The 13,876-nt window shown below is 34.2% G+C and overlaps 1 protein-coding gene across 1 annotated transcript in view; it reads left to right on the top strand.

Moving 5' to 3' along the window:
• LOC150105640 (coiled-coil domain-containing protein CG32809-like) overlaps positions 1-13,876 on the top strand; it is a 774,652-nt gene that overhangs the window by 490,119 nt on the left and 270,657 nt on the right. Inside the window, exon 12 of the mRNA XM_090394279.1 lies at positions 13,457-13,558. Within this exon, the coding sequence (XP_090250405.1) occupies positions 13,457-13,558 (102 nt within the window). The remainder of the gene's footprint in view (positions 1-13,456; positions 13,559-13,876) is intronic.

The raw sequence follows: 13,876 nt of genomic DNA on the forward strand, positions 1-13,876 counted from the left end.
TTCCTCAGATACCCTCTGATTTTATCCCAAGCACTGCTAACATCTTTTCCTTGCAATATGTTCTGCCATGGGATGGCTGCAAGTTCACTCCGAAGCTTGTTATAATTGCCTAACCTGTAGTTCCGTACATACCCCTTCTTAATAGAAAAATCCACAGATTTTGGAACCTCCCAAGTCAATACCACATGATCACTTTCACCAACTGGAGGTAACGAGGACACCTTACTTATGCATATAACTTCTGAACCAATAACCAGGTCCAACACTCTCACACCACGTGTCCCTTCAGTTATGTGCTGTTTCAAGTAATTATCTCGTAGAAGATGTATGAACTCCATTTCCTTTTTGCTACGTGATAATTCCTCCTTCCAATTGATATCACCATAATTAAAATCCCCCATAATAATCACTAAGCCTTCACTCATTGCACTAAGTTGCTGATGCATGAATTCAATATCTCCCCCCGTACTCCCTGGCCTATAGCAGCATCCAACTGTATATTTGGTTGCGTTGGTCACTATTTCGCACCAGACTGCCTCAAATGAACTCTCATTCACATGTCTATCATCATGATATACTACTTTCTTTGGCTGCAACACAAATAATAAGAGTCTTTGTTTGAATCTTGTTCCTGCGTATTTATATAGTTCCGAACCTAGCTTATCTTCTCCAGGTGATTTTCCGTTTCTTGTTTCTTTCAGGCTGATTTCTAATTTTCTTCTTCAGTTATTTCCTTTTCATTTTCATTAATTATTTGCCAGTTGTCTTTTATTTCTCAAAATATTTTTCTGTCCACAGTTCTGTGTAGTAATTTAGAAATTCTTCTAATTTCAATTCAGTGTTTAATTTTATGTTTTCTTTGGTATCTGCATTTAAGTGTTTCAAAATCTTATATACATTGGGTCTTATTTTATATAAATCATGTTCTAAATTAGAAACAAATTTATTCCATGATTCTCTGTGTCTTTTTCTGACTTCTCTTTTAGCTATGGCTCTTATTCTTTTATATTCTATTTCATCTTCTAATCTTTTACTGCTTAACCATTTGTGATAGGCTTCTTTTTTCTTTTTGATTATTTCTTTGATTGTATCATCCCAGATCTTCAGTTTTTTTCTTTTATTGAATTTTTTGGTCTTTCCTAAGCTTTCATTTGCTGTTGCATTTAGTATCGCTTTTATATTAAGCCATTCTATTTCTTCATTTTGTTTTATTTTATCTAGATATTGGTTAATTCTTCGTTCATATAGCCATTGTACATTTGTGTCATTCAGTAGTCTAGTTTTATAAACAAATGTTTCAATTTTTCTTTCTGTTCTTGTTACTTGTAGCCATTTAGGTGGTAATCTTAATTTAATAATTGATGCTAAGTAAAAAACACCAAGTTTTGCCAACTTAGATGTCTGGCTTTGTCAGGGTGTATAAAAGAGATACAAAACAACTTAAACTGTTCGTGAAGGAATGAACCGAATGCAATTGTATTTTTTACAAATACAGAAGAACGTGCACATCAAATGCATGGATTATGTATGATATCAACTGTTGTTATGCAGGAATGTTCTGTAATTAGCAGCGAAATTTAACTCTGTCATGCTTAATGATCTTATGAGGATCTTCCAAATATCAGCTAGAATTAATCCTTGATTTCTGTTGAGGTTGCATTTAGAACGGATGACTGCTGTATCTTCTTTTATGTTTCAGGAGCGAAAATCTTCCTCTAAATAGGGCATGGAGCTTTTGTCCCATGCGATGGTATGGTTTGTCCCCTTGAGAAATGAAGGGCTAACCCAGAGTTGTCTTCTCTGTTGTTGTTTACATCTCCGACGTGTTCTCTTTTTTTTTTTATTTCCAAACTTCTTGAGGTCTGACCGATGTAATTTAATCCACATGAACAGCAGATGTTATAGACACCGGTGTATTTGAAGAAGGCATAAATGTCTTTCGGAGATCTTAAAAAAATGGCGGGTAGTCTTTAAAGTTTTAAAAGTCACTCGTATTTCATGTGGCTTGAGGAGTTTAGCAATCTTAGCAATCTGAGAAACACGTTTCAAATCCACCACTGCCATTCCATATGCTGGGACAGTTTATAAAAAGATTGTTACACTCCTCAAGCCACGTGAAATACGAGTGCATTTGATGTACGCGTTCTTCTGTATTTGTAAAAAAAAACAATTGTATTCAGTTCATTCCTTCAAGAGCAGTTTAAGTTGTTTTGTATCTCTTATATTCACCCTGACAAAGCCAGATAGCTAAGTTGGCAAAACTTGTTGGTGTTTTTTACTTAGTATCAATTATTAAAATCCTTCAACCAATATGCAACCCAGTTTGTATTAATTTCTTGCATAGTTCCACCAGTTTTTAACAGTTTATGAAGTGTTAAAATAAAAATATCAGACTTGATATATCTCTGAAAAGACATGTTCAAAAGTCAAAACACATGTTCTGATCTAAGGGCTTTGCTTATCTCTTTATATTAAAAAATATCAGAATTCTGAAAACTTTTAGGTTTTCCCCTTTTAGAAAAGCTGTTCACCATGACATGCAGAGACCAGCAGGAGATGAAATTAGCTAGCCATTCACAGGAGGAGGAAAAAAGATTTTTTTCTTGGAAATGTATAAATGTTAACAGCAAGAGCTTGAGGTTTTCAGAACTTTCTGTGACATTTCCAGAGGCATTTAATTCAAACAAACTAACCAATTCTTGGTTAGTTTGAAATTGGAATTAATGTTGATGGTTTCTACACTATCTGGAAGAATACTATTTAATTAAGAATTTGACTATTGGTGAATTTGTCTGTTATTTTTAAAAATCTTGAAATGATTGCAGCAGGTTGAAGGTAAATATTTGGTTCCCCTTTAGGAATAGATGTGTATAGCCTTTCTCTTTCATGTTGCAAAGAAAAAATGAAAATACAAGATTAGTCTACAGTACAGGATAACTGGCAAAGAAGTGTGTGTTGGGGGGAGTTTGATTATTCTCAGGACTAGAAAACTTCAGATATGTCAGATTTCTCTTTATCTTTTTCTTATAAAAGACCAAAGGAGAAATGGTTGCTGTTTAAAATATGATAAGAAGTTGTATTACTAAACTATCACTGCAGGAGTCAGTGGAGCAACCGATACCACAAATTTTGTCTTTATGTGATTTCATTACTGAGATATTTGGAAGTAAGAAAAGAAAAAAGATTGACAGAATTTGCAATGACATTAGCACAGGTATTCTGCTTCTGGCTTTTCAAAATCAGATTTGGCATGTTTCTCCATTTGTGCAGCTATGGATCATTTTGTAAGCAGAGAAGAAAATTGGGATATTAGTTTCAATTCACTTATGCATCAGTGTTCTTTTGCACTTGAAGAACCAAAATTTTGATAAAAGAAAAAAGTTTAGTTGGAATAAGGAATGAAGATCATTCTTGCAAGATAATTTTTGAAAAATTGGAGATAGTGCTTGGATCAGAAGAATTAAATAGTAGTCTAGTACTAACAATGAATTCAATTATTATTATTGCACTACCCTCCATGGAGTGAGTACACTCATCATGGGAGGTTCATTCAACTGACAACATATTTATCATACTGACTCTTAAAATCCTTAACACTCCTTGCATTAACAACACATTCTGATAATGCATTCCATTCACTGACAGTTCTCCATGTTAAAAATCTACTCCTCACACCCCTCTTCACCACACTCTTATATAGCTTCCAGGAATGGCCTCTGGCTTTTCCCCTCTTGCATTCTACTCTTTTTATAATCTCATCTGAATTAATCTGATAAAATCCTCTCAGTAACTTAAATGTCTCTATCATATCACCTCTTTTCCCCGTATCTACTAAACTCTGCAATCCACATTTTTTCAACCACTAATCCATAGCCAGCAGTCCAAAGTCCTGATATTGTCTTAGTCACTTGCCTCTCGATCCCCCCCCCCTCCAATGTCTCCACATCACACTGAAAACTAGGTGACCAGATTTGAGCACAATAGTCCAAGTGGTCTGACCAGTGCTTTATATGGTGGTACAAACCACTCCCTTTTTCCCTTCATGTTGAAGTACTTATTATCGTAGCAGCACTACGATGTGCAGCCTTTGCAACACTAGCAATATGATTCTACATTTTCAAGCATCCCCCCAAATCTCTAATCTCATCCACTTCCTGCAGTACAGCACCATCGATATAGTACACAGCCTTATATTTCCGCACTCCAAAATGCAACACCTTGTACTTATTAATATTAAAACTACAACCCCATGGCTCTGTCCAAGTCAAAAGTCTATTCAAATCTTCCTGAAGGGAATTAACATCATCAGTGCTACTTATAATTCTTCCCAACTTTACATCATCAGCAAACAACTGAAAATCCCCAGTCAATCCACAGGATATATATCATTTACAAACAAGTTAAACAGCATAAGCCCAAAAACAGAACTCCTGGATCATGCTACTGGTTACCCTATTGCAAAACTTTCATTAAATAACCAGGACAAGGGCACAGCCAACTGTGGTGCACATTGTGTAAGAATTTGTGGTGATATATCATCCATTCCCATAACCTTATTAATGTCTAACCCAATCAACACCCAATATACCTCTGATTCTTTCACTTCCAATTCTCCTAATACTTGTCTCCTTTCTATATATTACACTGCATCATTTACGTCAGGTGATATACACTGATAAAGTGATATAGTGCTCATTCAATAACTCCACTATATCCTTTGCTACTGTTATTCTGCTGCCATAACTATCCAGTAGTGTCAGCCTGCCATAATTATTCTTTCTCTTGCTTGCCATATAGCAGAAAAATTCCCTTGAGGTAATCATAGCCTGACTAGCCTATCTCCTCTTATATTGCATCTTTTCTTTCTTTACCATGCTCATCACCTTTCTAGCCTGCATTTTATGCTCTTCATGGATCTGAATTACAACAATTATTCCATTTGGTATTAGAATTCTAGATAACCTATCTTTGAAAATATAGTAGTGAGAAGAGTAGGCAGAAGAATCATGGTCCACAAATGTTACTCAAAGGTCCTCAAGTAGAAAGTTAGGCTCAGTAAACCATTCTCTTCCCTTATGACCACAAGGAAATTGGTATTAAACCTAATATTAAAATTGGACATGTTAATCTCAACTTTTACTTTATGCAGATGATATTATTATTATTTAGGCCTCCATGGAGTCACCAGACTCACATAGGAGAGCCACCCTAGGAAACACAGTCTATCATATCATTCCTTGAAAACCCATTGGTCATTCGTGCTCTCACTACTCTATCAGGCAATGCATTCCATGGTTCACCCACCCTCCACACAAAGAAACCAATCCTTGCCCTCTTGCTCCCAACTTCCCTTCATAACTTCCAGGGATGTTGAAAGTTTTTTCACTGTTATACTATAAATTAATGTTGCATCCTTTCTCCAAGTGTAATTTGCATGCCAATACTTGTATATAGGTGCTAATGACTTCACATCAATTTTGTCTTAGTATCCCATAATACAAGGCACATATCCTTATGGACATGTATAGTATAATACTGTGCATTATGGGAAGGGTCTGGGTAATGGTCCTTCCCATAATGTATAGTATTATACATATCCGTAAGGATATGTGTCTTGCATTATGGGATACTAAGACAAATTGATGTGAAGTCATTAGCCCCTATATACAAGTAGCTTACTCGTGAAGATACTTTGTTTGCAATCCGATTCACACTGCCTCTCAAGTCATTCATACCCACTATCACAATCATCTCACAACCTCAAGCATGAACCTCAGATCTCTTGTTACTGGATTCACACTGCTCTCAAGTCGTTCATGCTCACCATCACAATCATCTCATCCATCCTTTCACCTCGCATAATTGCCATAGTCACACTATCTGTTGTTCCTCCAGGTAAACTCTCCTTTGACATTCTCTCTTGTTCACCACGGATCATCAAGTCTCCATACATCACACCTCTTACCACTCTGTTTCTTCCTCTACCTACATCCCCTCACTGTCTCTCTCTCCTCTAACACTTTCTTTCTTTGTTCTTACCTCTCTAAGTTCTTACCTACTTACCTCTCAACATGTCATCTCTCCATCCCTTGTTCTGGCACTGTCTTGTCTTTCTCTCGTCCCTCTCATTTACTGGTATCCTATTCTCTCCCTTTCTATCATTCCATAACACTCTCTCACTCCTACTCTGATTCATTTTGCATTCGTTGTTTCCAGTCAATCTCTTCTTTCACACTTTTCAACTCATTCCTGATACATTCTACTTCTTTTTTCAGCACATATATTTCTCTCTCTCTCTCTCTCTCTGCAAGCTGCCTACTTTCAGGGATGGCCTCTGGTTGTTTCCCTCTTGCCTTCTACTCCTTTTATAATCCCCTCTTGATTAATCCAATACAATCCTCTCACTAACCTAAACATCACTATCATATCAACTCTTTTCCTCCTATCCATCAAACTCTGCAATCCACATTTCTTCAACCTCTCTCTCCATAGCTAGCATTCCAAAGTTCTGATATTGTCTTAGTCACTCTTCTCTAGACCCTCTCCAATGTTTCCACACCATACTGAAAACCAGGTGATTAAACAAGTCTTGAATTGATATTTTTTTGAGTCAGCAGTAATAATGAATTCTTTTCTTATTGCATTTTGATTTGGCAATTTTCACTATATACTTGGTTTAGTGTCTGGGTTTTTCTGTGTAGTGCTTTGTACTCTTAAGATGTTGATTTGAATCTACCAGATCCTAGGAAATCTAAAGATTCATCATGGGGAGACCCACTTATCACATCTCTCTTTTCCTTAATCTCTTTCTTAAATAATGCACTCACCACTCTTGCTAACTACATTCCTGTTCAGTTTTCCTTATTTGCTATAGTTTTGAACCTACATCATTTAATCTGTTCTTACTTAATGCTTACTCAGCATCTCAAAGTTCAGACATAATCTGGGTCATTCACCTCTGCATCCTTTTTCTATGTTTTTGCATCCATTCTGAACTCTAGAAACCAGTGGCGGCTTGTGGCTTGAAATTGTGGGGGGTGCTGCAACTTTCGAAACATACATATACACTGCAAGTACAGTTTATGTGTTTGGATAAAATATCAAAATTATGGTAAAAATTAAACATGAAAAAATATTGTTTATTATCAATAAAATTATACAGTTTAATATAATTCAAAATTACTTAAAAATAAAATCCATTATCATAACTCCAATAATGCTCTAAAATAAAAACTATAACAAATGTTATGTCTAACTGTAACTGTCAAAGAATAATTGTAATGTTCAAATATTTATAGAGACGGAGTAAACATGATAAGCACTACGAACATTTTACTACTGGTGCAAACTGCATTACTGTAAACAACAGTGGAACTGCGCGACGGACTGTGCCGCATTACACTAACAACTCTCATCTCACTACGACGTGCACATGCTTGTGTGCTTAGCAATATGGCACTGTGGTAAACACAGTGCTGCTAGCATCCTTCGCCCTACTAAGTGCTATAAGTTGGATTTTTATTATTTTTTATACAAAATAAGAGAATTGTATAGGATTGTTGATGATAAAATTAAATATTACAAGCAAATATAAATAGATTAATAAATATATTTATATATATCGAGAAAAATTGGGGGTGCTACAATGCCTATGCCTGAGCCACCCCCTGTTAGAAACCAGATCAGTGCACAGCAATCAGGAAGTAGTGCTTCTTTACAAGTCCATATAAAAAGTCAGTGTCCTCAGCATCATTGTTATGGAATATATAATACTGAAATACAACTTATATAGTTCTGTCTTTAAATTTATTGTAAAGAGTAAATTTTATAATTAGTCTGAAATTGAGTGGATGACTAATGAAGCTCTCAAAGAATTATATTGTTAAGAAAAAAAGCTATGTGGAAAGAGTATAGGTCTGATGATAGATATTTTTAAGTTATATCATGAAAGGTCTATTTATTTAATGCTCCTGTGAAGTAGGTGATTTTTACCACTTGTATTATGTTTTTCTTAGAATAATTATTAGTATATTACAGCTGACTTTTGTGTTTTTGTTGTGTTTGGTATATTCCGTGATATTTTGTCAAAATTTTGCAATATTAAAGTAGTACCATTAAATCACACACACACACACACACACACACACACACACAAAAAAAAAAAAAAACAAGGACAATAGAACAGTAACAATATGAATACTAGTCTGAATAGCAAAGTTATGAACAATGAACATGGTGTCTTGCCCCAATGAATCAAAACATTCCCACTGGAACTAATGAAGATATTGAAAACAAATTAACTCTCAAAATCGCTTGCATAAAACAAATTGATTGATAGATGACATGGGTATTCGAAAAAGCTGAAAAGTGATGAGAGAGGCATAGGAAGGACATGAAAATTAAGCATTAAAAGACTTTAATGAAGTTTTGAAAACATTCAATAAAGTTTTGAAACAGGTAAGATATTATTGTGTGATGATAATAAGGTAAGTAAAGAAATGTAGGTTATTTTTTATTATTATTATGTGGCTTCCACTCATGAAAGGAACCTATAGTACATTCATATCATGGTTGGGATAAGGATTTTTTTCCTCCTTTTTTTTTAATTAATTTTATATATTTCTTTTGTATATTTTAATTAATTTTTTTTTACAAAAAAATTTAATTAAAATATATTCAAAAACCCTGCTCTGGAGACCAAACATGCAATTTTTTTTTCAAGATACTTCAGACTTCCAGTAATGAGGGAGGTGCTCTCACCAGGAAATTTAACATCATAGTTTAACACCAGGCAATGAATGGCTAGACTTGACACCTATTTGAGGTGGTTAGGTTTAACCACCCATAAAAAGTTTAATAAACCTGTAAAGAATTTAATAAGTATTTTGTTAGTACTAATGCTGCTTCAGAGAAAAGATTTACTTAATGATGTAATATAAGAGGAAATTGGTTGAATTATTTGGTATTTGATGAGGCTTGGGGGGGGGGGGGAATGATATATCTTCTTAATAAGCAAATATATATCAGGATGAAACATTCTTCTTTTGATCATCTTCAGTAAGTTGTAGAGAATTGGAATGATATCTTCTGATTAGAAGATACCATTTCAGTTAATAAGGTGGTTCATTGTATGAAATGCAGAATTATGGTCCATCTAGTCTTGTTAGAGTCATAGAGAATGTGATGTCAAAAAGTAATTAGTTTGTCATAATCATTACATTGGTTATGACAAACCAGTGTAATTTGTTGTGAAGAAATCACAAGGGAAATAGATCACAATAACTACAATGTGATATTTGGATTTCAGCAAAACGCAAAACCCTTGATAGTATTGCACATAAGGACCTATTAAACTAAATGATTCAAACAGGTATTTTTGATTAATTAGTGATATCAGCAGGAAATTTGCTGATAGGTAGGCATCAGCCCTGTCATATCTGTCCCTGCAGTATATCCACTGCATGATACATGTGGAAGGCATATATTCATCCCACGAATCCTTCCTCTCTAAGAACAACTATAAACAGGACTGTAGAAAATCCAGGATCCTAAATCAAAAATAACAATTGTAATACTAAAAATAGGACATCATTGTTAAGGAAGAAATCTGTAAGAAAGAATGTTTATTCATGTTGTAATTTATAACTAATTTTTTTAAATAAAAAAAATGGATAGTATTACAGATAGTATTACTATTTTTAGTATTACAATTGTAATACTAAAAATAGGACATGTTACTGAAAGAAAACTATCTGTAAGAAAGAATGTTTATTTAAATTCTAGCTTGATGTAATTTTTTTTTTTATTATTATTATTTTTATATTTTCACTAGAGGTCATGCCAGTAGAATAACATGTGATCAAATCTTTGTTTCTCTAGCTTACAGTTTGTAATGTAACGCAGCTTGTATAGTATAATTGTGTATGCTTCATTGATGATCTTGATATGAAGATCGAAATGTCGAGATAATAAAGTTATTTATAACACATTTGTAAAATTCATAATTTATAAAATAAACATTTTGCTAGGATCTATCATAGTGAATTTAACTAGGTTAATCAAATTGATAGTTAATACACTACCCAACGACAAGCTGCAGGTTTGAACCCTGTTGTGGGCATGGGTGTTCATGGAATGCTTTTAGAGTATTGTCTTTAATATGATTGTTTTTAATTAGATTTCATAAAACATGTTGTCTCAATGGAATATTATGAGGTTAAGATAGCCCTGCCATGAGTAGTTCAAAAAAGATGATGCATCAAATTATAAATCAGTCATTATTTCTGGAGTGGCTAACTGCCACTCCAGAAATAATGAAAAAAGAAAAAAGAAATAAAGAAAAAAAGCCTAGGAAACATAGATAACAGCTGGGATTTAGAAATGGATGGATGGACAGAGGTTCAACATTCTGTAACAGATAGCATCACCTTGTTAATTGATAATGGATCTTGCTAAGGCATTTGACAGATTACACGTGGTGTATTATTATATAAACTATAGTGGATTGGAATGAAAATGAACTAGTGGCACTGATAATGAGGCTAGCTTACCAACAAGTATCAGAAAGTATCATGCCGACAGAGTCTTATATCAACGATATTGAGAATGAATTGGAGGAAAATCTATTAATTTTTAGGTGATGTTAAGGAGCAATTCCATTATGAAATAACTTCAACATGATTTGAATAGTCAGTGCTGTGGACAAATGATAAGCATACGATAATTGTTACAAGTTCACTCTTGCCAAGTTCAGAGTTTTTTAATGGATTTATGCCTTTTGGGTTGAAGAGATTTCAAATGACATACTGTGGTGAACTGCCCACACACACACACACACACACACACACACCAGTGTCCAAAAGCTAAAGACAAAACTGTATTTTTACCTCTATATTATTTTATATTATTTATTTATTATTATTGTTATATGAAAAAATTTTCATGACTACAATCAAATGTAGACATAAATTTATTGCCAGCATACTAATAAATTATATTACAAAAAGTGTAATATAATTAAAGTGCAATACATTTTGGCAAAAGTTACAAATTTCCTATGGACATAGTTAAGGAATTAATGTACGTTGCTTATAGAAAACTATGTGGAGAGACATTTCAGTTTGTATGTCCCTCCCAAACTGTGATCAACTCTCACAACATCATACCATGCTCTGCACCAAGTGATTCAGGACGTTCTTGAAGCAAACTGGCCCACTTCTCCTTCAGAATAAGGATAAGCCTCTGTTTTTTGGAGGAGAATTTTGAGAAGCAATGTGTCTCCCTATGGTGTCCCAAACGTGTTCTATGGGATTAAGATCTGGGGAGCATGCTGGCTACTCAATTTGATTAATATCCTCAGCCTCCTGAAGTATCTCCACTGCTCATGTATGATGTGGTGTGGCATTGTCATCCATAGAAATGAACTCTTCATCTAACAGCACCATGGAACAATCAAATATGATGTTGAAGAACTTCATTGCAATATCGTTCACCAGTCATAGTCACTTTTTCCAGCACTTGTAGATCAGTGCTTCCATTAAGCATAATGCCTCCCCACACCATGACCCCAGCACTGCTGTATCTGTCCCTTTCAAGAACATTCTTGCAATGATAAGCAGTACCATTTTCATGCCAGATCAAGTGTCATCTAGAATTGGAGGAAAGACTAAAATAACTCTCATCTGTAAAGGTTACATTAGTCCATTGGTGTTTTGTCCAATTTTTGTGGATACAACACCACTGAAAAACGTGCTCTATGATGAGTAGTGGATAAATGGACACAGACTACAAGCCTTTGAGCATATAGGCTTATGTCTGTGGCAAAATTTCACAGACATCTTGCCACAGTTTGTCAAGATATCTGTATACCTATGCTTGAATGGAGCCGACTTGCAAGCTGACCTGCTGTGGTGTATTGATAGGTCAACTTGATTATGCATTGCTGTTATAACCAAAAATCTATCTTCATGTTCCATGGTAGGGCAAGGGAGGCCTCTTAGCAAACTTCAAACACATTGCATTGGTTTGAAATGCTGCTCAGAGTGGATATGTGAAATTCCAAACTCTTTGGCAATATGAGTAATTCTGCAGCCTTCTTCAAGTGTTACAATAATTCTTCCCTGCATGAAATCAACTTGGTAATGTCTTTGAGATATTACAAGCTATCCAAGTTTGGAACTTTATTCCTTCATGAAAAGAGCTTCCTTCAAACACAGTTCGTGCTTATCGTAGCCTTTTGCCTCTTATCCTGTTGAGTGCTACTATGTGACTCCTTTGCACACGATTCCAAAATTTGAATGAGTAACTGCTTTCTACTCTACATTGTTAGTTTTATTGCTATGGTTATGCAAATTACCACAAGCTGATTCATCTGAATTTGCAGCTGTAATCATCAGAAATAGTGCTCATCTTTAGGTTTTGGATACCAATGTATAATAAAGAAAAATCAAGTATTTAATATAAAAACCCTTATATTTCATGATGAGTATCTCATCACATCACCAGAGTAAATGCACGAAAATAATAATCAGTGGCATGCTATGTTGGTGGGATTTTGCTCCAAGAAAAGTGTTTAGTATTATTATTTTTTTTTTTTTTAGAAAATAGGTGATATAAACTCAAGAAAGCTAAAGAAGTTTGTCCCAAGCAGGCTTTTACAAACATCCATGCCATACACAGGATTTGGAACATTCATGGAAAGGGCCCATCTTTGTGATGCAATAAACAGAAGGTATTTACATAATGTGGTTTTTCATAACTAATAAAAAAAAAAGCTGGTGATGTTAAAAAAAAAAACTTATGCAGTTGCTTCACAAAGATGGGCCACCCTGTATTATATGGCAGGAAAGTTTCTTCCTGACGTTGGTATGTCCTTTGATTGGCCAATCTCACTGTGAACACTAAATAACTAAATATACAGTATGAAATAAAAATAAGGCTTGACTCCCAGAAAACTTTCAGTTGGGATTTGACTGTAAATAGATACTATAATAATAATGCAGATTTTAAATGTGTTAGTTTCCTATTTTTTTATTAAATGTTTATGCACTGAATATATTTACAATATTATGTATATCTGTTCTTATACTGATTTAATGCATGTTAGTTTTATTGCTATAAAAAAGTACGTTCTTTATTTCCTTGGCACTTGGCACCATATGGTTAAATCAAAACTACTGTAATTATTACATATGCATTTCTTTATATATATATATATGTGTGTGTGTATAATTAAAATATATCACTTTCATATGGTGCTTGTAGTAGTCATAATGAATGCTGATTTTACAAAACTGTTTAGCATTTTTATTTTTGGAACCCATAGTTAACTTGTTTAACTGAAGCATGACTCTCAATTAAATATATTGCTAAAAGTCTCCTATCTTTTCTCAATCTGTCAGTGTATCCTATCCTCTCTCAGTCTATCTTTGCCTGATCTTTGACCTTTGACCTTCAGACAGAGAAGGAAGAACTTCAGGGGGAAAGCCTGCTCCACCCCCAAAACCTGCTTCCTTGTCTGGTGCTCCTACCGATGGGAGACAGCATGTTCCTGGCAAAGGTAGCTTGGCTCTCAATGTCTATTTGTGTTTTAGTTCTGTTTTAATAAGTATACTGGTTCTGTCTCTTTTGTTTGTTTTTTAAACTCACAAAATCAATTGTGATTTGTTCTTCTTGGCTAAAATAGATACTAAAGCATGTATATAAGAATTCAAGAAAACTCTGTTACAACTATTACTTGGTTAATTTGATATATATATATAGTCAGATCTGTTATTTAAAGAATAGCAGTTTAAGAAAAGCAGGACTTTTGTTGAATTTTTGTAACATTAATATAATTTTTTTTTTTTTTTCAAAAAATATGGCACCAAATATCAAT

Source organism: Typopeltis vanoorti, chromosome 6 (assembly GCF_054136105.1).
Source record: "Typopeltis vanoorti isolate ZY-2024b chromosome 6, IOZ_Tvanoo_1.0, whole genome shotgun sequence".
Taxonomy (NCBI): Eukaryota; Metazoa; Arthropoda; class Arachnida; order Uropygi; family Thelyphonidae; genus Typopeltis; species Typopeltis vanoorti.